General features: G+C 36.1%; 2 protein-coding genes across 6 annotated transcripts in view; one reads left to right on the top strand and one right to left on the bottom strand.

Moving 5' to 3' along the window:
* The window catches only part of LOC110459166 (forkhead box protein N3-like), a 52,057-nt gene extending 48,084 nt beyond the window's left edge, over positions 1 to 3,973 (top strand). For all 5 annotated transcript variants that reach the window (XM_021511290.1, XM_021511292.1, XM_021511293.1 and 2 more), the window contains one exon: positions 208 to 3,973. In XM_021511290.1, coding sequence (XP_021366965.1) covers positions 208 to 634 — 427 coding nt within the window. In that variant the 3' untranslated portion in view covers positions 635 to 3,973. The remainder of the gene's footprint in view (positions 1 to 207) is intronic.
* A 3,624-nt stretch (positions 3,974 to 7,597) lies between these two features.
* Positions 7,598 to 25,112, bottom strand: LOC110459198 (diphthine--ammonia ligase-like). Its single transcript, XM_021511339.1, has 17 exons — positions 25,016 to 25,112; positions 23,210 to 23,301; positions 22,049 to 22,233; positions 21,618 to 21,691; positions 21,345 to 21,463; positions 20,811 to 20,875; positions 20,269 to 20,360; positions 19,814 to 19,907; positions 19,316 to 19,484; positions 18,724 to 18,840; positions 18,127 to 18,262; positions 17,637 to 17,784; positions 16,194 to 16,436; positions 11,796 to 11,928; positions 11,046 to 11,144; positions 9,869 to 10,033; positions 7,598 to 8,746 (listed from the first exon to the last, which is right to left on the bottom strand). The coding sequence occupies exons 1-17, from the start codon at positions 25,042 to 25,044 to the stop codon at positions 8,646 to 8,648; spliced, it is 2,061 nt and encodes a 686-aa protein (XP_021367014.1). The 5' UTR covers positions 25,045 to 25,112; the 3' UTR covers positions 7,598 to 8,645.
* Positions 25,113 to 25,190: the final 78 nt, after the last annotated feature.

Below are 25,190 nucleotides of genomic sequence, written 5' to 3' on the forward strand. Positions count from 1 at the left end.
TAATTTGAAATAATTTTATGTTTACTAGATTAAGTTTCAGTATTTTGCAATTTCCTATTCAGAGCAATTCAACAAAAAGAAAGTGTACTAGATAATCTGTTCTGATGTCATAACCGACATTTTTCTTTCTAAGTCAACGCAGTTTGATGATGTAAATGTGTTTGGTGTATAGTCTTAGCTTAACACAGATTTCCTGTTGATTTACAGACAGCTGACACCAAGCTATCACAAGCGGCGGATTCTGGGTGATATAGTTTGTACTCTCGTGCCGAGTGAGGACCATACATACAGTGTCACAAATGTGTTGAAGGCCCCAGTATCTCCAGGTTCCTCTATAGATGAGGAATATGACTTTGGTGATGAGGATGAAGAGGAGGAGTTTAGTGAATACAGCTTCAACAGTGACGAGTGGGATAGTGCAGACGAGGTAGATGGATCACTCCCTGCAAACAACACTAGACGATTCGTACCCCACAAAAATACGCCAGAGGAGGAGGCTGAAGAACAGAAGAAGATCGTGGAGGGTGCTGATGCACTGCTCAACCTCGCAGGAATTAAAACAAACGGACCTTCCTCACCAGTAGTGAATGGAAAATCAGCCAGACGCAACACGCCAAGCTCTTTAGCAAGATAGACCAACAAATAGCATTGAAAACAATTTTGTGCTTAGATATAATGCCAAATGAGATTCGCCCAGACCCTTCGTGAGGTGTACTTTGGGTGTTGACATTGGGTGTTTTTGTGGGCAGCGGATATATTTTGTACGTGGACCAGTAGGAGACAACTTAGCGAAGCTGGACTTTGTCTTCCTCTTCATTATGTGATGGACCTATATTCTTCTTCCAACACCGGGAGCTCCGGCAGAGGCTCCCCGTGTCCTTATCACTTAAGTGATCAGACTTGTTTTAGTATCGGGACCTCCGGTGGAGGATCCATGTAACACTATAATGATCAGACTTATTTTAGTTCAGTTTGATGAGCTCCTCCGGGGGCTCCTTGTGTCACTACAGTGGCCGGGCTTATTTCACCTCAGTGCAGGACTATTACCACAAGTTTTGTTTTATTACGTTATGAACCAATGTTTTAGGGGTGACTCAAGTTGGTTATGTTAGGTCAGATGTGTAGATGTCTGCCAGACCGGACACCGTTCAATTTGTTTTGTTTTAGTAAGGTTACAGGTGCTATGTATTAGAGAAATTCTTTGCAATCACTTTGTTCACAAAATGACATTTATAAACAGTTTAGGTTTACATTAAACATGTGCAATTACAGAAATACTATAGAATTAGGTACCAAATTGTGTTCCATCTCTTTCAAATTGTTTATAACAAAGTAATTGAATGTTCTCCTTCTTTAGTTAATCTAAAATTGTTATTAGATTTAGGTAGCACCACCTCTCATTGTTCTGTTAATTGCAAACAAGATGCCACTTAACAATGTATCACTTCTATAAAAGAATTAATGGTAAAAATGATCGAAGGTGATTGTTGGACATAGTCTGTCGATGAGCATATTTGATATTGACAGACACACATACACATGTGAGATGGGTACAATATATTTTGGTGCTAATAAATGCAATATTGTTAACAATTCTTATCATTGTTCAATCAAATTTTCAGTCTGGTCGTTTCAGAATCATCATTTTCCTGGCTTTTAACAATAAAAGACCATACGTGTACCAAATCAATTCAATCATCTCATCACACATAGCTGTAAGAATGTATATAGAACTCTACAGCAAGACTCATGACTTGTTAAAAAGCCTGAGGATTTATCCTGGGTGTTTTATTCAGCTTCATTGGATTATTTATCAAGCAGGGCCGTTGTTATATAGGTCTAAAGATTTCACATACTATGTTAAACAATTCTTTTAATACCTATGTGTTCATACGACTTTACAAGATAGATATTATTGCATTTTTGTGGCTTGTAAAGTAAACACTTGTTATTGTTTGTTACCAAGTATGTGTATGCCATACAATTAGTGTATATGAGATCGTTACATGTTTTATAGATCTCATTCCAGTATGTTGCCCTTATTTTGAATATAATTTTTCATCTAAATAAATCATATTATTGAATATTTCATAAAAGAAAAAAAATTGTTATCCTATTAGCTCATTGATCAATTTTACAAGAATTAAATCAAACTTTATTAATTCAATAGCATAAATGAGTGATTCTTGGTGACAAGTTTGAAGTGCAATTATTATGATTAAGACCAGAAATAAAATTCAACTTTCTATAAAAATTAGTGCAATGCAAAATTTCGCCATTTTTCCCATGGAAAGAATTAAAAAAAATAACTTTCAGCATTATCCCATAAGCCAATTTTCATCTCGGTAAAAGTTACAATTCTGCAAATGTAAAGACATGAAATTCAGCATATAAAATTATTAAAAAGTACTGGGCATTCGGTAAAAGCAACATAAACATGTTTTGATATTGTCATTTCCACTGAACTATACATATTCAACAGTGTGTAGCCCAGCGTATAACAATCAGGCTATTACAAATTGAATAAACCAGGCTGGGAGTTGATAATATGTAGGGTTTTGGGTCAAACAAATATTCTGTTAACATTTTTAACATGGACTCTAGGAAAAATAATTGTAGATGGTAGAGTTCACAAAAATGGCCTCCCTATATATTTCGGGAACAGCCCCTGTAGTTATTTCACTCCTAGAATTGAAGAGTAAATGATATTGTTGAACGTTGCGTTTGCAGCACTGTTAGGATGGTACGTTTGTTCTCTGTAGACATCTAATGTAACAGTGGACAACCGTATTCAGCATCGGCTCGTTTGTTATATTGTTATTTTGTGCATACATTGTTGCAATTTTAATACCATTTAAGTAGCTGTGTACAGTTAGCTTAATCCAATACTCCTAATATTTAGTGCTTAGTAACGATGAGTAAGCCATAATGATGATAGCACAGATATATTTTTTATCAAATGCTATATGTTATCAATTTATATATCAACAGGTTATTTACTACGATGTATAAGTTTTTTATGTAAATATTTGCAGAATTCTACTTTGGAAAAAGAGCCATTTGCTTTTTAGTCCAAATTAATTGAGGGAGACACAAAGTTAAACGATATTTTCACAATTTTGTTTCGAGTATAACAAGTGATTTCAGTTTGATCTTAAACTTTTACATTTTGGTGGAGTAAATCAAATAAGAGACATTAATATAAATTAAAATATAATTTATTGCTTTATACAATGTTTACATGTAATATAAGATCACACAAAAATGTGTATGAGGTTATACAGCTTATAGAATTGTTTGATGCCCATTTAAATTATATGGAACAACACAAGTTAAATAAATGATGGCGGGATGAAATGCCATAAATGATGTTTATTTTAAAAACAACATTTACTATTACTAATATAATGACTTTTTCGTAATTTTTAATATCTGTTATTATCCTGTCTTCTTCATTTTAATCAGATCATGGTATATTTGTTCAGAATTAATTTGCAATTAATAAGGACACACTGGTTCCCTCAACTCTGTCCCCTAAGTTCCTATAGAAGATGTATACACTACAGTAGGCGTGAGAAGACCAAGTTATGTGCCAGAGATATCTGGTGATTTATCGTTTGTTTAGCAGCGTTCCAGACATTGGGTAACTTTTTAAAAACCTTGTATGTCTTGTTCCTAACTTTGGTTAATTTATCTATACCTTGACTTCTTGTTCCTAACTTTGTTAACTTTGTATATACTTTGGACCTCTTCATTACAACAATGGTCAACTTTATATTTTTCAATGCAAATTCTTTAAAGAGTAAATGATGCATAAACTTATTAATAATCCTTTTTGTTCCAGCAACAGACAGCTAGGATATGTGAAGTTAACAAAATATAGGTTTCGGCAAGACAATTTATTATTTTCCCTTGCTCTCCTTTTTTTTTCTTTTTTCTTTTTGTCTGCATAGCATTAACTACTTGTACATGTATACATGTATTCTGTACTTTCGTTTTGATATAATGTGTCAAGAATACAACAGAAAAAAAATCAATAATGTTTTGTATGATGTGAAGCATTCAAGGTGTTGACTTAAAAAGTTTATTTGGATGAACATGCGTCTTCCACAATGTCAAAAATGCCAGAAACTTGTCAAAACAAGAAATGCTTTAAAAAGACTTAAGCCACTTTGCTGGTACACTAGAACTTTGTGCTCAATCGTGTGTGTTTATATGTATGGTACTGCCTCTGTTTTACAAGCTTAATTGTGTTCACGATATTCCCTAGTCAGGAAGCTGGAGTTTTGACGTAACAGATTATAGCCTTAATTCCAGCAATGTTATGTTTAAAAATTTGTTGACTCATTCGCTGCCAGGCAGGCAGAAATTTTGTGTAGAAATGTTCAAACAGAGCTGTTTAGCATATCTTGCTCCAGTGTTTGTGAATGTCCTTCTGCAGTAGTTTAAGCCTTAGAATTACTATGTAAGTAAAAATGTAATAAACATGAAAATATGTCAATGATGTATTGAGAATTCTTTAAATTTGAAGATAAACTGATAACCTTTAAATCATTTTTTTTCTTCAATTGACATACCAGGTTTTAATTGGTTTTATCAATCACATGACCTCCAGTATACTAGTATCAATTTTGACAATAAAATTAGGATATTGGTAAACTTTTTGAAATGTGGAAAATATCCCAAAACAAAGACATTTTTGAATTGTTTATTTACAAGTTTAGTTCGGTTAAGCAGGCTTTTTTGTTGTTGATACCTATTTCCATTGTAGACGATAGACAGTCCTGTTGGACTGGATTTAGCTTCATCTAAACAATTAAGTCCTATGCAATACTGTTTTTTGATCAGATTTCTTTCACAATTTTTCCAATCAAAACTTGTGCAATACAACCATTTTCATAAATTGTAAAACTGTGTTTTTTTGAGTCATGACAAATTCCTGAAGAGTACTTGACGCAGCAAACAGGTGCAATAGGTAAAAAATCATGTCAAATATAAGAAAACATTGAATCGTTCATGTGTCAAACTTGATCATTTTTCAATCCTCATCTTACATGGTTAAGGTGTATAGTTGTACATACAATAAAGACTAGTTCTTAATAAACAAAATCATTACAGTATCACATCGTTTGTCGTTATTTTTGTCACATTACTTTCTACTACAGTGATATGGTAACATATTATCTCTATTGCCCTTCTCCTATTATCCTATGTCCTTCTCCTATTATCCTATTGTCCTTCTCCTATTATCCTATGTCCTTAAATGACCTTAACTGTTAATAGGACGTTAAACAAAATAAAACTAAACCTATCATCATGTACATGACCAATACATCTACATATAAATGTGTATCACCATGTACAATTTCAATATGATGAGACTTTTAGATTCTGAGATGAGGACTGTACCCACAACAGTCTATTTTGAGTAACAGTGACCTTGACCTTGATAAAAGAATTTCACCTGTCAATTATCAGATAGATTAGTTTTTCAGATTCCGTGATGATCTCCGGAAACGAATGTTTGGATTGACAGACAGATGGACACTTTGATTACTATAGGGCACCCACATCTGCCATGTGAGGCCCTAACTAAGAATTCCATAGAAGTAGATGGGTTGCCCACACATATCGAGCATAAGTATATGATTGTGAACGACGGTTTTGTACTCAAACTTCAGCTCCCTATAACTCTAATATTCTTTCTTCTGATTCATTGAGAAAACTGAAAATTTTGAATTCTCAGATTTTCACAATAAAATCTTTTTAGTTACATTCTTCGAGGCAAGACTTTAGCTTTTCAGAGGATACTGAAATAAAGCAAACCCAACTCATTGTAAAACCATAATTACCAAGGGGATTACGTACAGCAGATAACAACAACCTTGTCATCCGACTCTGACTACTTGTATATCCTAAATCTCCTGCATGTAAGCCGTGTCTAAAGAAGGGAACTCTGGCGCTGTACTGAAGGGGCACTAAAGCATGCGAACGGTACTGTGAAGGACAGGTGTCATATCTGGAAAGATTTAATGTTTATTATTGTGAGAACGTTAACACCTGGACCCATCAATGTATAGAGTGGATTAAGATCTTTTTGTCTCGAGTCTTAAAAGGATTGAATGTGAGAAATAAAAATTCATGTGCAATTTAATGCACACACACAGCAAGCTTTACATTGATGAACTAACATTTATGTCTTCCGGTAAAGGAGTTGTCTTCCCAACAAGAAATTCAGTTTATTATGAGTTTAGACCCCAATGGCATGAAGGAGAATTTATATAAATGTATGTCAAATTAATTTATTTTGAACTTTTTGAAATTGTTCTTTATCAGGAGTTGGCATGAACAGGATTCTGAGGGCCCATCAAATATCACTTTCAATGTATTTTGTCTCGTCAATAAAGCTGTGAAAAATTACAGAAGGAAATCTGTTGAAGACATATATCCTCTACATCATTTGTGGTCTATATTGAATGTGGTTGGATGGATACAACAGTGACATACCAGGTTTTAATTGGTTTTATCAATCACATGACCTCCAGTATACTAGCATCAATAGATCACACAGAGAGCTGGCTTAGCCTAATCACTTAAGTCCTTTTAAGTGTCCATCTCATATACAGGTCAAGGTTATTACTGTGTTGGCATATTTAATCTTGTAATCTGGTAAATTCATGCGTGTCACAGGGATTATCTCCCTTGTTTGCATCCTCTTAACCCTAGGTTCGTCATTCCAACAGATTACATGTTGATCATTCTAAACACAATCAGATTATCATGACTAAAGTATTATTGATACATAATGAAGCTAAGTAAACGTTGTTGTAGGATAAATCTGAACACAGCAAGAAGTAGCATGGGTTCTTACAAACTGATTATAAACTAGAGAAGATTTATGTAGGCTTTGTTTCCTATATTGTATATCATATAACATGTTAGCCATGTTCCAACATCATTTTGTCTGCAATACCACAGTTTCCATATTTGCATTAAAGATCATATTAAGTACATGCACAGCTACTGAAACTAATATTTCATAATCCAGGTGTCTTGTTTCATTTTGAACACAGTTTGACTCTGGCAGCCTTGAAAGATGGTCAAGGCTGTTCATCTTAGTCTGATCTATAGTACCAGAAAGCTGCACAGCCATATATCTTGACTATAGTTCTGTAGAAGGTAATTTTCATTTAAGAAGGTCAAGGTCAGAAGTCATATGACCTTTGCAAGCCTTTAAACAAACTTTCTTTTCCTCTACCCAAGAATCTAGAGGCTAAATATGACACTAAGTGGAAATGGTTCAGCAAGTTTTTTAAATGTTTGCCCCCATGAGAGTGTCAGTGTCATGTATTTGCCTGAACATCTTTGACCCATACCATACATCAACCACATGACTTTGCCTCATGGTTAATAGTCAACTATAGTACCAGTAATAAGATTTCCGTGGAATGACATGTCTTACTGTGTCCACTTTGTCCATCATTGAATAAATCGAGAAAGAAAATGAAAGCATTATGAAATTGATTATATTTTCTTTGTTATTTTAAACAGTTATCTAGAATGAATGAAACAAATTAAGATAAAATAAAATCCTTTATTGCACCCATCATAAAACAATATCCTATTCTCATTTTTATTCATTTATATGAGAATAAATCTTTCCATTTAATTTTGATCAAATAAGTTGAAAAAAAATAGAAATTTAAAAACAACTTCAATACACCATACTTGTATTAAGACTCCCCCACAACTCCCTCACAAAAAAAGAATGAGGAAAAAAATAAATTCAATTCAATAGGCATTCATAGTTTGGCTTAGTTTAGTTTAATTTCCACAGCAATTTTGTAAACTCTGCATCCACAGCATTCAATGTGATGCAGTGTGCAAACCATAACTTGGAATGCCCCAGTACATGGTCCTTTTCAGAACAGCTTAAAAAATGAACATTGCAGCTTAATACAGGGAGTGGGAGATCCAACGTCCGTGCAAGGAGTTTAGCGAAGTTCGGTGTTACCCAGCAGACGGATTCCACAAGGACTACATGAGTCAGACTGTAGTAGCAGATTTATCAATAGGTAACGATGACCATGACAACGTTGTGCTGATGGTTAAAGTTTGATGTTGCCATTGCCAGAAAAAGCGACCCTTTAGTCTTGCTTTCGCACCTTGATCACAGCCAGACAAAAATGGGGTTTATTTGAAACTGTCTTCAATTGATAAGCCATTTCAATTGGTTTTTATTGGCCCAGCATCTGCATGAGGAATGCCAGGGATGGGAGCACTGAGTTCATTCCTCAAGAACAACATGATGTCTCACAACTATATCACTTTGATGTTCATCAATTCCTATTTCACAAGAATTCTTTCTTCAAAATGTCTTCCTCTGAAATGCTATTTGTTAACTGGATGTTTTCCTGGATGGTTGTCTGTGCAGCAACAAGTCCCTCGGCGGATGTGCAGTTCTTGTTCAAACATTTGAATCTGACTCTTTGAAGATATGCAGTTGTTCAGTGTAGTACATGTAGCTATACATAACTTGCTCAAACACTTGAACACATACAGACAGAAATCTTTGTTCATCTCTTTTCACTTATTTTCAACATTTAATTTCATTTAGAAATAACAGTAAATTTCTTTAAGAACAATCATTGACAGTAACTAAACACTGAGTGACTGGAAGGAAGATCAGACACTGGTACTAGGGCAAAGTTCACTGGCTCTCCTTCTTGTAAAACAGTAGTGAATGCTGAAAAATACAACAGACAGACAATTCACCAAGGTGATACCTCAATATGTATTTTTGCAGACATGTACAATTTTGTAAAAAAATCTAAGGATTAAGAGGGTGAAATACTGTCTAACTGGCAAGCTAGCTTTTCCAGAGATGTGGTACAACCCTGGAACTTGCTCACTTGTTCAGCAACGTTGAGCCTGTACAGTGGCGGGATGGTTGCCCCCCCCCCCCCATTTTATTTGGTGACAGTGGAGGCCCTGTGCTATCATGTATGGTCAGTTCCCAGTGGTTAGGGAAGACGCATTGTTACAGGCCAAGTCCTGGGATAGGACTTCTCAAAGGTAACAGCCAAGCAGAGGGGGAAATACTGCCTCACTGACAAGCTAGCTTTTCCAGAGATGTGGTACAACCCTGGGACTCGCACTACTTCAGCAATGTCTAGCGTGGTCATTGGCTGGATGGGTGCTAGCCTGCACTTTACAATTTCATGTAACCAGTACTTTAAATACAGTGGTAAGTAACATTTTTCGATCAGAAAGAAAACCAAAAGACTTTTGATATTTCAAAAACATGTTTCTTCTACATGTATGTTAAGGAAAGAACTGATATAGGCCTAGCTGCTTTTTCAACCCCTTACATATACCATCTTTGAATAAAATTAGATTATAAGATCTATGTAATCAGGTTTCTTTTCTTTTTACTCAGTAACATTACATATAATTTCAATATGCCAGTAATGGCCAAAGGTTTGAGAAAGTATTCAGAACCTTGAAAATGATACAGCTATTTAATGGAAATAAGTTTTCGAAATAAGACATCAATTGTCAATTTAAATTCCCCCCCAACTCAACCTTTTTATTAATTACAATTACCACTTTAAAACGGTCATATGTAATGATGATTTTTTTATTAATACTTTTCTTTTTATTTATCAGACCTTACTGTAGTTAAGGAATACAGTTTGACATCACAATACAGTGTTTAAGGTGCGCCCTTTCTGTTTCAGCTCCTTTATAAGATCAAGTCGCAGCTACACTCTAAGTATGATCCAGCATATGCAGCAGCTTAGGGTACAGCGGCTGACACCGGTCATGGAGTAGTACCCTTGTTATAAAACATTACTTCATGACTTACCCTGACAAAGTTTGGCATAGCTGAACTGTGACGACCTGTAGAATATTCTCAGTGGTGGCACACACCCATCTGAGGGGGACTGAGATGATGTAACGGCTCTGTAGCACTTACACATACATCTCACAGCAGCCTCCATGTTCACTGGCAGTGACAGGGATTTGGTGTCTGAAACATCAGAATTTTTTTTTATGTCAGAAACATTATAGGTTTATCATGTTGTAATAACATTTATGTAACATATCAAGAGTTTGTCACACCACAAAAGATCTTCAAAATTCAAGGCTAGTGAAAATTTTGAGTATTCACTATGGTGGGGTTAGAGCCTGGTTGAGCAGAATAAGTGGTAGGAAAATGGCCATTTTTGTTTTCCTTCATTCAATAGGTTATGCAGTTTTACAGGTTTTATGCAGATACCAAGAGCTTATATTACCTGTTGGCTCAGGCAATATATAATATCCAAACAGGTAATGTGAGCCCATGTTATCAGCAGAATACCTTTTCAACTTATATTATCAGTACCTGTTATAGCTCTATTACCTGTCTGCTCAGGCAATATGATATCCAAACAGGAAAAGAGCCTATAGTACCTGCATAACATCTCTATAATGCATAATGTTATGACAGCATAATTTTCCATCAATCCTCCTCTCTTAATTTTAAATCTGAGCTATGTATAAATCATGTCCATGATGTAGGAGCAGTGACAAAACCTGCTTCTACAGCTAATTATCTCCCTTTGTCATTTGTGAGAGGTGGTATCCCACTATATTTGTTTCCTTTTATTTAACATTGTGATGAAAACAAATCCAACTAATTTCCATGGTTCCTTTATTTTATTAAGCTTGTAAAATGTAACAGTATCACTTTTGATATAATAACCTACCTGGTATTCACAACTACTGAAATATACCACTGACGTCTGCTGCTGTGATACATAGGAAAATCAAATTTGGACAACCTAGATTGGTAGTCAAGCATGGAATATTATCTTGAGCTTTGCTGGAATGATTTTGTGAGTTCAGTAAAATTAGATAAGATTTGAGACAAAACTCATTTACATTTTTAAAGTCCTATATTAGCCATTAACAGCAGACACATGTTAACTCAACAGTATGTTCTCAGAGAGACGGTACATTGTGTCAGTTTGTGTATCCACTGTGGGACAGTTTGGAGTTACCTGTGTATCCTGTACAGGAGGACCCTGGGATATCCCCACAGGAAGTGACACGTCTAGTGGTGCTGGTGTAGTCCCCACATACACAGTTCTCACTAGTGTCTACAATGTAAGTGGTACACACAAAATGGTATGTTAGTGAATGCACAGTACTAAAACCTGATTGAAAATACTCCAAATATATTTAGAATAACATCTGAATAAGATCATTGTTTATGTTTACTTTTGATGAACTCAATAATAATAAACATTTCAATCTCAAATAGTTTATTTTTGAGGAGAGGAATGTACTTATATTGACTTCTGAAGCCTAATTTGTTAGGATCTTATTTCACAAAGGAACAATCACAGGTCCATTTTTTTTTTATTAAAAGGTAAGAAATTTGTGTGATGTTTTGTTTAAAGCATTTAAAGCAAAAGGAATTTATCTTACAAAATAATAGTGAATATATTATTACAAATAATAAATTTAAATTGAACTAAAACATTCAACACCGATACATTCTTTCCCATACTTAATATGTAGAAGTACTTAGAAAAGAATACACATATAGATGACTCTAAGGAAAGCTTGCAAAAATGAACATTGCAATTGCTGAAAACTATTGGGAGTCAATCTGGTTTATGCTGATGCTTTTTTGTCTCATAATTATGCAGTATTTTTGGTTCAACGCACAAAGCAGACACAAGATGATAAATATTTAGAATTCAAAATATATATGTTCATTTACCATTTAATTCAGATGCTCTCACCTTTGACCTCTAACCCCGGTGTGAAGGCAGTGACCTGCCACTCCACCTTGGCATCACGTGGTAAGTAGGGTATGACAACACACATTACGGAGGGACTGCATACAACATCTTCACAGTCAACAGTGTCATTACTCTGGAATAGGAACAGGTAATGTACACTGACTGAAGCTCACATAACTAGACAGTAACCATTACCTTTAGACAGTAACCATTACCTCTAGACAGTAACCATTACCTCTGGACAGTAACCATTACCTCTTGACAGTAACCATTACCTCTGGACAGTAACCATTACCTCTGGACAGAAACCATTACCTCTAGACAGTAACCATTACCTCTAGACAATAACCATTACCTCTAGACAGTAACCATTACCTCTAGGCAGTAACCATTACCTCTGGACAGTAACCATTACCTCTGGACAGAAACCATTACCTCTAGACAGTAACCATTACCTCTAGACAATAACCATTACCTCTAGACAGTAACCATTACCTCTAGGCAGTAACCATTACCTCTGGACAGTAACCATTACCTCTGGACAGAAACCATTACCTCTAGACAGTAACCATTACCTCTAGACAATAACCATTACCTCTAGACAGTAACCATTACCTCTAGACAATAACCATTACCTCTAGACAGTAACCATTACCTCTAGGCAGTAACCATTACCTCTGGACAGTAACCATTACCTCTGGACAGAAACCATTACCTCTAGACAGTAACCATTACCTCTGGACAGTAACCATTACCGCTAGACAGTAACCATTACCTCTAGACAGTAACCATTATTTCTGGACATTAACCATTACCTCTAGACAGTAACCATTACCTCTAAACAGTAACCATTACCTCTAGACAGTAACCATTATTTCTGGACATTAACCATTACCTCTAGACAGTAACCATTACCTCTAGGCAGTAACCATTACCTCTGGACAGTAACCATTACCTCAAGACAGTAACCATTACTTCTAGACAGTAACCATTATCTCTAGACAGTAACCATTACCTCTCGACAGTAACCATTACCTCTAGACAGTAACCATTATTTCTGGACATTAACCATTACCTCTAGACAGTAACCATTACCTCTAAACAGTAACCATTACCTCTAGACAGTAACCATTACTTCTAGACAGTAACCATTATCTCTGAACAGTAACTATTACCTCTAGACAGTAACCATTACCTCTGGACAGTAACCATTACTTCTAGACAGTAACCATTATCTCTAGACAGTAACCATTACCTCTTGACAGTAACCATTACCTCTAGACAGTAACCATTATCTCTGGACAGTAACCATTACCTCTGGACAGTAACCATTACCTCTGGACAGTAACCATTACCTCTAGACAGTAACCATTACTTCTAGACTGTAACCATTATCTCTGAACAGTAACCATTACCTTTAGACAGTAACCATTACCTCTAGACAGTAACTATTACCTTTAGACAGTAACCATTACCTCTAGACAGTAACCATTACCTTTAGACAGTAACCATTACCTTTAGACAGTAACCATTACCTCCGGACAGTAACCATTACCTCTAGACAGTAACCATTACTTCTAGACAGTAACCATTATCTCTGGACAGTAACCATTACCTCTAGACAGTAACCATTACCTTTAGACAGTAACCATTACCTTTAGACAGTAACCATTACCTCCGGACAGTAACCATTACCTCTAGACAGTAACCATTACTTCTAGACAGTAACCATTATCTCTGGACAGTAACCATTACCTCTAGACAGTAACCATTACCTTCAGACAGTAACCATTACCTTTAGACAGTAACCATTACCTCTGGACAGTAACCATTACCTCTGTACAGTAACCATTACCTCTGGACGGTAACCATTACTTCTAGACAGTAACCATTATCTCTGGACAGTAACCATTACCACTAGACAGTAACCATTACCTTTTGACAGCAACCATTACCTCTAGACAGTAACCATTACCTCTGGACAGTAACCATTACCTCTGGACAGTAACCATTACCTCTGGACAGTAACTATTACCTCTAGACAGTTACCATTACCTCTAGACAGTAACCATTACCTCTAGACAGTAACCATTACCTCTAGACAGTAACCATTACCTCTAGACAATAACCATTACCTCTAGACAGTAACCATTACCTCTGGACAGTAACCATTACCTCTAGACAGTAACCATTACCTCTGAAGCCAATCTCATAGCATATGTAAATCATACTGTATGATGTCCACCGCATAACAAAAAACCACAGCTATGATGCCCACCTCACCACAAATATGTAAACTAAAGTGTAAGATGCCCACCTCCTTACAAATATGTAAACTAAAGTGTAAGATGCCCTCCTCCTAACAAATATGTAAACTATAGTGTAAGATGCCCACCTCCTCACAAATATGTTTCTACAATCTATAATGCCACCTTCTTACAAATATGTCAACTTAACTATAGTCTATGATGCCCACCTCATAACAAATATGTCAACTTAACTATAGTCTATGATGCCCACCTAATAACAAATATGTCAACTTAACTTTAGTCTATGATGCCAACCTCATAACAAATATGTCAACTTAACTCTAGACTATGATGCCCACCTCATAACAAATATGTAAACTTAACTATAGTCTATGATGCTCACCTCATAACAAATATGTAAACTTAACTAGTCTATGATTCCCGCATCATAACAAATATGTCAACTTAACTAGTCTATAATACCCACCTCATAACAAAGATGTAAACTTAACTATAGTCTATGATGCCAACATCATAACAAATATGTCAACTTAACTATAATCTATGATGCCCACCTCATAACAAATATGTCAACTTAACTATAATCTATGATGCCCACCTCATAACAAATATGTAAACTTAACTATAGTCTATGATGCCCACCTCATAACAAATATGTAAACTTAACTAGTCTATGATTCCCATCTCATAACAAATATGTAAACTTAACTAGTCTATGATTCCCACCTCATAACAAATATGTAAACTTAACAAGTCTATAATACCCACCTCATAACAAATATGTACACTGTAGCCCCTAATACCCACCTCATAACAAATATGTACACTGTAGCCCCTAATGCCAACCTCATAACAAATATGTCCACTGTAGCCCCTAATGCCCACCTCATAACAAATATGTACACTGTAGCCCCTAATGCCAACCTCATAACAAATATGTCCACTGTAGCCCCTAATACCGACCTCATAACAAATATGTACACTGTAGCCCCTAATGCCCACCTCATAACAAATATGTCCACTGTAGCCCCTAATGCCCACCTCATAACAAATATGTACAGTGTAGCCCCTAATACCCACCTCATAACAAATATGTACACTGTAGCCCCTAATGCCAACCTCATAACAAATATGTCCACTGTAGCCCCTAATACCCACCTCATAACAAATATGTACACTGTAGCCCCTAATGCCAACCTCATAACAAATACGTCCACTGTAGCCCCTAATACCGACCTCATAACAAATATGTACACTGTAGCCCCTAATGCCAACCTCATAACAAATATGTACACTGTAGCCCCTAATGCCAACCTCATAACAAATATGTACACTGTAGCCCCTAATGCCAACCTCATAACAAATACGTCCACTGTAGCCCCTAATACCGACCTCATAACAAATATGTACACTGTAGCCCCTAATGCCAACCTCATAACAAATATGTACACTGTAGCCCCTAATACCCCCCTCATAACAAATATGTACACTGTAGCCCCTAATACCCCCCTCATAACAAATATGTACACTGTAGCCCCTAATACCCCCCTCATAACAAATATGTACACTGTAGCCCCTAATACCGACCTCATAACAAATATGTACACTGTAGCCCCTAATGCCAACCTCATAACAAATACGTCCACTGTAGCCCCTAATACCGACCTCATAACAAATATGTACACTGTAGCCCCTAATGCCAACCTCATAGCAAATATGTCCACTGTAGCCCCTAATACCGACCTCTTAACAAATATGTACACTGTAGCCCCTAATGCCCTCCTCATAACAAATATGTACACTGTAGCCCCTAATGTCCACCTCATAACAAATATGTACACTGTAGCCCTAATGCCCACCTCATAACAAATATGTACACTGTAGCCCCTAATGCCCACCTCGCCACAAGTATGTAAACTACAGTCTATGATGCCCACCTCATAACGAGTTTATTAACTACAGTCTATGATGCCCACCTCATAACAAGTATATTAACTACAGTCTATGATGCCCAACTCATAACAAGTATGTAAACTGGTCTATGATGCCCACCTCATAACAAGTATATAAACTACAGTCTATGATGCCCAACTCATAACAAGTCTATTAACTAGTCTATGATGCCCACCTCATAACAAGACTGTCGAGCTCTGATCCACTCCCGCCTGGCGGTATCTATGTAGCGATGTGAGGTGATGTAACAGACAACAGTCACCACATGCCTCAGGTCACAGCCAGGAAACTGGGCACCCAGGACACGTCCAACATGGCGCAAAGACAAGCGACTTTCAATGGCAATGCCTCCCTGTATCATTTTCAATGAGCCTGGCACCATGGCAATTTGACCTGCTATGAAGATCCTGCTGTCTACCTGATGTAAAAGACAATGCCAAGCCTGAGTTAAAATATCATATGATAACATACTTTTTATGTTTCATTTTAGTAACAATGAGTGACAGTCTGACTGTAGGGTCCTATGTTGGGTACTTACAGTGACAGCCTGACTGTAGGGTACTATGTTGGGTACTTACAGAGACAGACTGACTGTAGGGTCCTATGTTGGGTACTTACAGTAACAGCCTGACTGTAGGGTCCTATGTTGGGTCCTTACAGTGACAGCCTGACTGTAGGGTCCTATGTTGGGTACTTACAGTGACAGCCTGACTGGAGGGTCCTATGTTGGGTCCTTACAGTAACAGCCTGACTGTAGTGTCCTATGTTGGGTACTTGCAGTGACAGTCTGACTGTAGAGTCCTATGTTGGGTACTTCCAGTAACAGCCTGACTGTAGGGTACTATGTTGGGTATTTACAGTGACAGCCTGAATGTAGGGTCCTATGTTGGGTACTTACAGAGACAGCCTGACTGTAGAGTCCTATGTTGGGTACTTACAGAGACAGACTGACTGTAGGGTCCTATGTTGGGTACTTACAGTGACAGCCTGACTGTAGGGTCCTATGTTGGGTACTTACAGTGACAGCCTGACTGCAGGGTCCTATGTTGGGTACTTACAGGGACAGCCTGACTGTAGGGTCCAATGTAGGGTACTTACAGAGACAGCCTGACTGTAGGGTCCAATGTTGGGTACTTACAGTGACAGCCTGACTGTAGGGTCCTATGTTGGGTACTTACAGTGACAGCCTGATTGCAGGGTCCTATGTTGGGTAATTACAGTGACAGCCTGACTGAAGGGTCCTTTGTTGGGTACTTACAGTGACAGTCTGACTGTAGGGTCCTATGTTGGGTACTTACAGGGACAGCCTGACTGTAGGGTCCTATGTTGGGTACTTACAGTGACAGCCTGATTGCAGGGTCCTATGTTGGGTACTTACAGTGACAGCCTGACTGCAGGGTCCTATGTTGGGTACTTACAGTGACAGTCTGACTGTAGGGTCCTATGTTGTGTACTTACAGTGACAGCCTGACTGTAGGGTCCTATGTGGGGTACTTACAGTGACAGCCTGACTGTAGGGTCCAATGTAGGGTACTTACAGAGACAGCCTGACTGTAGGGTCCTATGTTGGGTACTTACAGTGACAGCCTGAATGCAGGGTCCTATGTTGGGTACTTACAGTGACAGCCTGACTATAGGGTCCTATGTTTGCCGGCGCCCAGTGAGATATCCCCTGAACATGCATGGTATCTCGGTTTGCTGCCTTACTACCATAACAGTCCAGGAGTAAGGCGATGTTCTGTGGAAGTGATGCTTGAACACAAACTCTGAAAAATATTGTAATAACTGAATACAGCAGTATTACTACTTATATACATATCTATAAAATACATATTTATACCACTCCCTGAAGGAGGTAATCAGAAACCCATTCTCCAATAAACCACTCACGAAACGAGAGGAGGAGATCGGAAACCAATTCTCCAATATAACACTTACTAAAGATAGAGGAGGGGACACTTAGCCCTTCCAATGTAACATACCACTCACTTAAGATGGAGGTGATCAATAAATTACACTCTAAACACAGTGGCTGATCAAGGCCAGTAAGACTAGTTCAAATTGATGTCTATTTTAATGGAAATCTGCTGAGGAAAATCCCTACCTACCTGACAGGTGGGTTTAGCCGAAAGTAAGTTTTGTAGATTGAGTTGACTCTGGCGAAGTCCTCCATTCTCTGTACATACAGACAGACCAAGGCCATTTTAGACATGTCCCAGTCCTTACCCACACCGGACACCGCAGCTAGCAAAGACATGCAATACTATATAACAGATAATCATACAAGTAATCATACAGGTAATCATACAGGTAATCATACAGGTACTCACATACAGGTACTCACATACAGGTACTCACATACAGGCTATCATATATAGGTATGTGTGATCACACACAGTTAATCAGGCACATGTAATAAATTAAGTCTAATTATACACTTGTAATCATACTCCGGTGATAACATACAGGTACATGAAATTGCAATGATAAGCACATTTAATGCTGTGCAGTACTTATACTTGTGGGTCAAAACTTTTGCTGTTTTGCAGTACTTTGACAAACCTTGTGTTGTTGATGTGTGCTTAACCGTTTTTGTTTTGTTTACATGTTTGCAAATAATTTATGGTTGTTTTGTACTTGATATAGTGTAAAGTACAAATGGGTAAATGTTACAATTAAGAGAGGACTGAGGTTGTAAAGCTGACCTTTGACCTGGTCCATTGCTGCCTTGGTGGCCTCCTGTATGTCTGTGTTGTCCCTAGCAACCACACCTGTCACCCATAGATTTTCACCAGCAGTTTTAATACACATTTTAAACTCATCTGGAATATATAAGATAACATATTTTTATATATTTTTCTGTCCTTTTTGGGGCATTTTTTAAATATTAAATAAAATGGTTTTAAACTTTTGAAATGATTAAATGGATTCATTGTTATTTTTCTTTTTCTTTTCATAAAAATATTTTAAACTGTTTTCATTTGAAAATTCACTGAATTCAACTGGATCCAATAGAATATTAATCTGAATCTGCTGAATGTACTTGTGTTGATCAAGTGGAAGCGGATGTATTTAAAGGTTATTTGACTTGTACAGTGTCAAAAGTGAGACATGTCAGATTTATACAGTATCATATGGAGACAAAGGTTACTTCAACTCACAATATTGTTCATATTAAAAGTTAATGGTGATTTACATGTCAAATTTCTTCATTTTGTTATATGTTAATGTATAACCTTAAATTTATATAAAAAATGTTTTAACTACCGGTGTACAAAACATGACTGATTTCCTCACCAGGTAAGATGTCGTTATTACTGACGTGAGTGTTGAGCCCTTCGTCCATGTCACCCGACACATCCCCACACATGTCAACCTCCCCGTCACGAAGCAGGTCATGGTACACATCCCTACTTCTCCTCATTTCCAAACCTTGCACCCTCTGATGCTGGCTCATTTCAACATCCTGAGTGGCAATGCCTTCTTTTGTAAAACTTATATACAATACTACAGCTACATTGTATCAAATTTGCTTTGAATACAGTTGAAATATGGATAAAAAAGGTCTTAATCATTTAATTGGCTTATTTTTTTCGAAGTCTATGATCTAAACACATTTACTTACTTCTTCATTTTGAAGACTTCACTTAATTCCTCAAGCTTAAACTCACTCAAATTTATATTAATCAGAATATATTCATAGATAAAAGGGAACTAACTCCAATATTTTCTGGATATATTTCCTGACACATCCGTCAATAACCTCAATGTGTTTCTAAAATTGTGAGTACTGACTGTCTGTTTGTCCTCCAGGTGTGCTGTCCTCAGATTCAGATACCCCACAGGTGAAAATGCATCGTCAGAGTGGATCACCATTTCTGGGTTGTCCCTGTGATCGTAACATGCATCTGTATTTATTTTTCCAATGTACTTACTTTATTAGAAGCTACAAATGTTAAATTACATTCATAGTACTCAAAATACAAGGGGATATGATTTCCAGTGATTGTGATGTATTAACATTGTGAAGTCATAAGTGACAAATAATCACTGGCCATTATCAGCAGGGTCTCTCCTTTTTATTGAATGAGCATGCAAAATATCATGACCTTGTTTCAATATAGAATCAATTTCTTACGACTTAATTTTTTTCAACATTTGGATGATCCTGCAAATAAAAATATAAAATTTAAGTGCTTTAGAACCTCATGATGATATAAAGATATCTGGAATAAACAATTCAAACTTACAACACAATCCTCTTTTTAAACAGTGGACAGTCCAGCGTGAAGGTTTCATACTCCCCTCCCTCACCACAAACATTCAGCTTAAACTTGGTGTGCTACAAACCCAATAGACATAAGTTTTATGATCAGTAGTTTTACAACAAGCTTTATTATAATGTTAATATCCAAGATAATAAAAGTACAAACAACAGATAAACACATGTCATTAGTTAAGACTGTTTACAATATGAATATTTATTGATTTTTGTTTTATAACAATCATAAAATAACATGATTTGTTTAAGATGAAAATAAATCATTGAAAGATTATTGAAATTAATAAAATAATTAATTAATAAAATTAATTGTCTTTTGCTTCATTCATGTCTCTTCGAAGTTCCCCTAAATAATTGAGAAAATTTGAATAATCTTTAACTGGAACAAGGAGTTGAGCTTGAGCACAGAATCTGAGTTTTGAGCACGAGAACGGTTTTATTCTCTTGATGAGTAAGCAGGTTTTATTTGTTGCAAATTAAAGACATAACAAAACAGGAAATGTTTTTTACCATTCTAAGTAATTCAGGCTGCATCTCTGCTAAAGTTTTTCCTAAGTGTTTCTGGGGATCCAAACCTACACCAAACACAAATAAAGTACAATATTAAATTATCAATCACCTGGAATTCATCAAACAGCAATAAACATCCAGACAAGAAGTTTTTGATACATAGACAGCACAGTACATAACTGAAACCAGTGTATACACGATCAAACTATGTTGATATGAGACCAGCCTTGGAAAGTTCAAAAAGTGGTCTCTTAACACAGGTGGTCTCTTAAGACAAGTTCAAATCATATTAAAGTAATAACAATGGGGAACATTAAAAGTGGCCTCTTAGCACAGGTGGTCTCTTTAAGACAAGTTCAAATCATATCGTATAATAATAATAATGGGGAACATTAAAAGTGGCCTCTTAGCACAGGTAGACCGGTCTCCTAATAGAGGTGGTTTGCATGAACAGGTTTTACTTTAGTGACATTTTGCTATAGTGTCTGACTAAACTGTCAACAACAAACAGCTACAATAAGAAGCAGTCCCTACCCAGAGATGCAACTTTGATAAGGACAGCTGTTACTCCACACCCAATCATCTCACTGAGGAGCTCTGCTTGGTCCCGTCGCCATAGATATGACAATGATGTAAGACCCAGTCTCTGACATCTGGATATTCAATAGAAAATTAAAAAAAAAAAATGAAATAAATGTTCCTCCAATTATTAAAATTAAACAAAGTATAAACAATTTCATTCACTGTATGAAATTGATACAGGGAATGGCAACAATGTAAGACGTTATGTTTATTAATTGTACTTACACATTCTCCACACGAACTCTCTGGTAGTTTGACAATATTGCACCCACTGATACAGCCTCAACTTCAATCTCTTTCTGTATTAAAGATTTAAAAATCACACACCAGATAGCCACATATGAAATATTACATTTAATGATAATTCTATGATAGTAATTGAGCATGTTGTTCCCTAATTGCCTTCCAAACACTTGTCCAGTATTGTACAACTGCCAGTTACACTAAACTGTAGACAGATGTACATGTGTGTTGTTTTAGATATATATAATATATTACCGTTTATGAGATGAGCTATAGTGACCAAGTAGAATTAAAATATCTATTTTCCTTTTATTTCAAATTTGAATTTATTCTACGAAAAATATCTTCCTAATAATTTGATGTATTTTCCAACAATTAAATTCCAATAACTGAATGCCTTGTCAGACATGTACCTGAACTTTCTGTAGTAATATAAACAGGTCCTCAACCTCATCTTGAGGGGTGGGGACATAGTCACTCCCGGTCTCCTTGGCCACCCCCTGGATAATGTGTCGAAACAGAGGCAGGCCCATGGCTTCAGCATACAGATCTACAGCATGGTGGCCCACAGTCTGATACATGTAGCTGTCCATCTCATCTGAGAAACAACTTTGTCACTACTTACTGGTTTCAATGTTTTTTGCATTATAACAAAACTTATCCCTGTGTGTTATATTGAATTCTGTTTGTTGCTGATGTTGTTGTAGGCTGTATTGAATCTGGTTGACATTAACTGTGATATCTCAGTAACTGATGCTTGAATTGCATACTCTTACATTTCACTTTAACATAACAAAACATTTTTGGTGAAAAGGTACCATCCTGTATGCTAAATAAATAAAATAAATAAATAAATATACAGCATTTGATATAGCGCCTCATCTAGCTAACATAAGCAACTCTAAAGCGTTTTACAGTACATAGATATACAATTAATACAATTAGCATATACATTAATCAATACAATTTTGAGGAATTCGCAGGAGCTGCCTTATCAGTCGCTAACTAATAGTCCTATGCCACCTGGCAAATATCTCCCTATGTGTGTATGCCTGTGTGTGTGCTGGAGATGCTAAACCACTTTTTATTTTTGTTTCATTAGCTAACATTATATATTTGCTATTGTAAACCACTGAAAATACTGTATGACTTAAAAAGACACCCAGTATTCTCTACCAATTTTCTATCAAAATAATCAACCTATTTTTCATGATTATAACAGCACTAGAAAGTGAGCTATTTTTAGATAGCACTTATTATTTTGATAAAAATAATTATTTTTGTGCAATTTTTGTTACACAAAAATGCTGAAAATCGCTAAAATTAACCAAATGGCTGAAATTTGTTATCACTGTTTTTTTTAAAATAGTACATGTACACCTTAATTATTTAAGGCCTAGCAAAAACAGATATGAAATAAATATGAATAAATTTAGTAAGTTAATGCGGTTATAAATAAAAAAAAAACAACGTTGTTATGTATAATCACATAAACATGAATAAACAAATATATTCCATTTCTAATGTTGCTATAGTCCCTATGCTTATGGCAGAAAGAATGTATCCATGCATACCCTTATCAGCTGGCATGAGGTTTGCTAGTGCTACTATCTCGTGTCCCTCTGCTACACACTGGATCATGTTATAGCAACTGTCCTTGCCGCCACTACAGATAATGACAAAAGTAGCACAAATTATTTAATCATCTGATAAAACATAACACATAAGATAGATAAGATAAATTTTATTTAGAGTCGGTGGGTATATAACAAAATAACATAAGCTCTGAAGAGCTATTGACTGACATATACATATACACATACAGATACATGGTACATAAAATGCAATACATTAAGACATCAATTACTTATATCACACACATATTGTTCATATATTACTTTGATAATAGGTATAGTGTTTCACAACACTCAAAGTCCATATACCATATATCAATAAGTTTAATTAAATTAAATTAAATTAAAACAAGGCTTTGAAATTAAAAGTTTTCAATTGAGACACTGTAGGCTGGATAAAGAGAAGATGAGGTTAGAGTAAGGTGAGTGATTTATTATTTGCAGGCTGCACATTTACATTTGGTTTCACTCCAGGAGGATATTAAAGATTTAAAATGGCCGTAATTTGTTGTGGTCCTAAAGTTTCCAGGAAGATTATTCCAAAGACAGGCTGCTGCATATTTGAAGGATTTTATACTGTATGTAGTAGTCTTAACATGTGGGATGTCCAAAATGATTGTATATCTGAAGCTGTTATTTTGAGACTAGGGTGTGACAATGTTGTGAAGACATGGCGGTGTGGTTTTGTGTATGATTTTGTAGGTTTCTATAGCCATTTGCCTCATTCTTCTAATTTTCAAAGTAGGTATCTTTGCCCGGGCCAAAAGATCATCGTAGTTGCTTGAAAAGTCATCATAAATAAATCTGAGTGCCCTATACTGAATATTCTCATTTTTTTTAACATTTGTTTCCGACCAGAAGTGCCAGGAGAGAGGGCAAAAATTAAAGTGTGATAGTATGAAGGTGTGGAAAATTGTGAGTTTATTTAGTCTGCTCAGGTGTTTTCTAATTCTGTAGAGTACATTTAGTTGTTTTGAGGCTTTTCTATGTATGGTTTTGATGTGGAGATGGAAAGAGAGCTTAAAGTCAATGTCAACACCTAGTAGTTTTACACTTTCTTCACATGGGATCGAAATATCATCTATTTGAAAGACCTGTAAAAGTTGACCTAATTTAAAACACATGCGATGTACATGGTACTAATTGTAAAAAGAGGCCCGGAATTTGGACCTGTTGGTAATGTTATGGTTGTTCAGTGATGTTTTGAGGCTGTTTAGGTTCATTGCTTCTGGTAGACTGTTCCATGTTGTTATTGTTCTATTGCCAAAATGCCTACAGGTGTGCTGTGATACATATCAGTATAGCATAGATGTATTTTAGACATTTGTAATGATGTTTTAATGAACCCCTATGGTCAAGAGATTACAAAGGCTCGTGATAGCTATGAAAACATATTCTGTGCACTTATGCAGTCAAAGACTTACCCAAAATATACAATTACAGTATCTTAAATACATCACAAACATATAAGATATTTGAATATATGATACACAGTGTATAATGAAATATAATTTGTTCAACGTGGACGTGTTTGTATTATATGATTTATCAACATGTCCCGTTTGGCTCTTGATCAGACGAATAAGCATAAGAGAATCCTGAACCTTGAATCAATGATAACTGCCGTTATATAGTTCTGTTTTATTGTCTGACATGAATGATAACTGCTGTTATATAGTTCTATACAGAAATGTTATGCTTGTTCTACATATATCTTTAAGTATAGCTCCATCTGCTTTTATTTACCTGATCAATGCGACGGTTTTCATTTTCATTTTTGTAAATCTTGAATAGAAACACTTGTTTACATTTTGCACAGTACACACGTGTTTACACCGGAACTGAAATATTTTGCGCATGCGTAAATTCCTTACACGTCAAATCTGAGTCTAAGTTAATAGAATGTTTTGCACTAGAAGAT

The sequence above is a fragment of the Mizuhopecten yessoensis genome, unplaced genomic scaffold, assembly GCF_002113885.1.
Source record: "Mizuhopecten yessoensis strain PY_sf001 unplaced genomic scaffold, ASM211388v2 scaffold9985, whole genome shotgun sequence".
NCBI classification, from domain to species: Eukaryota; Metazoa; Mollusca; class Bivalvia; order Pectinida; family Pectinidae; genus Mizuhopecten; species Mizuhopecten yessoensis.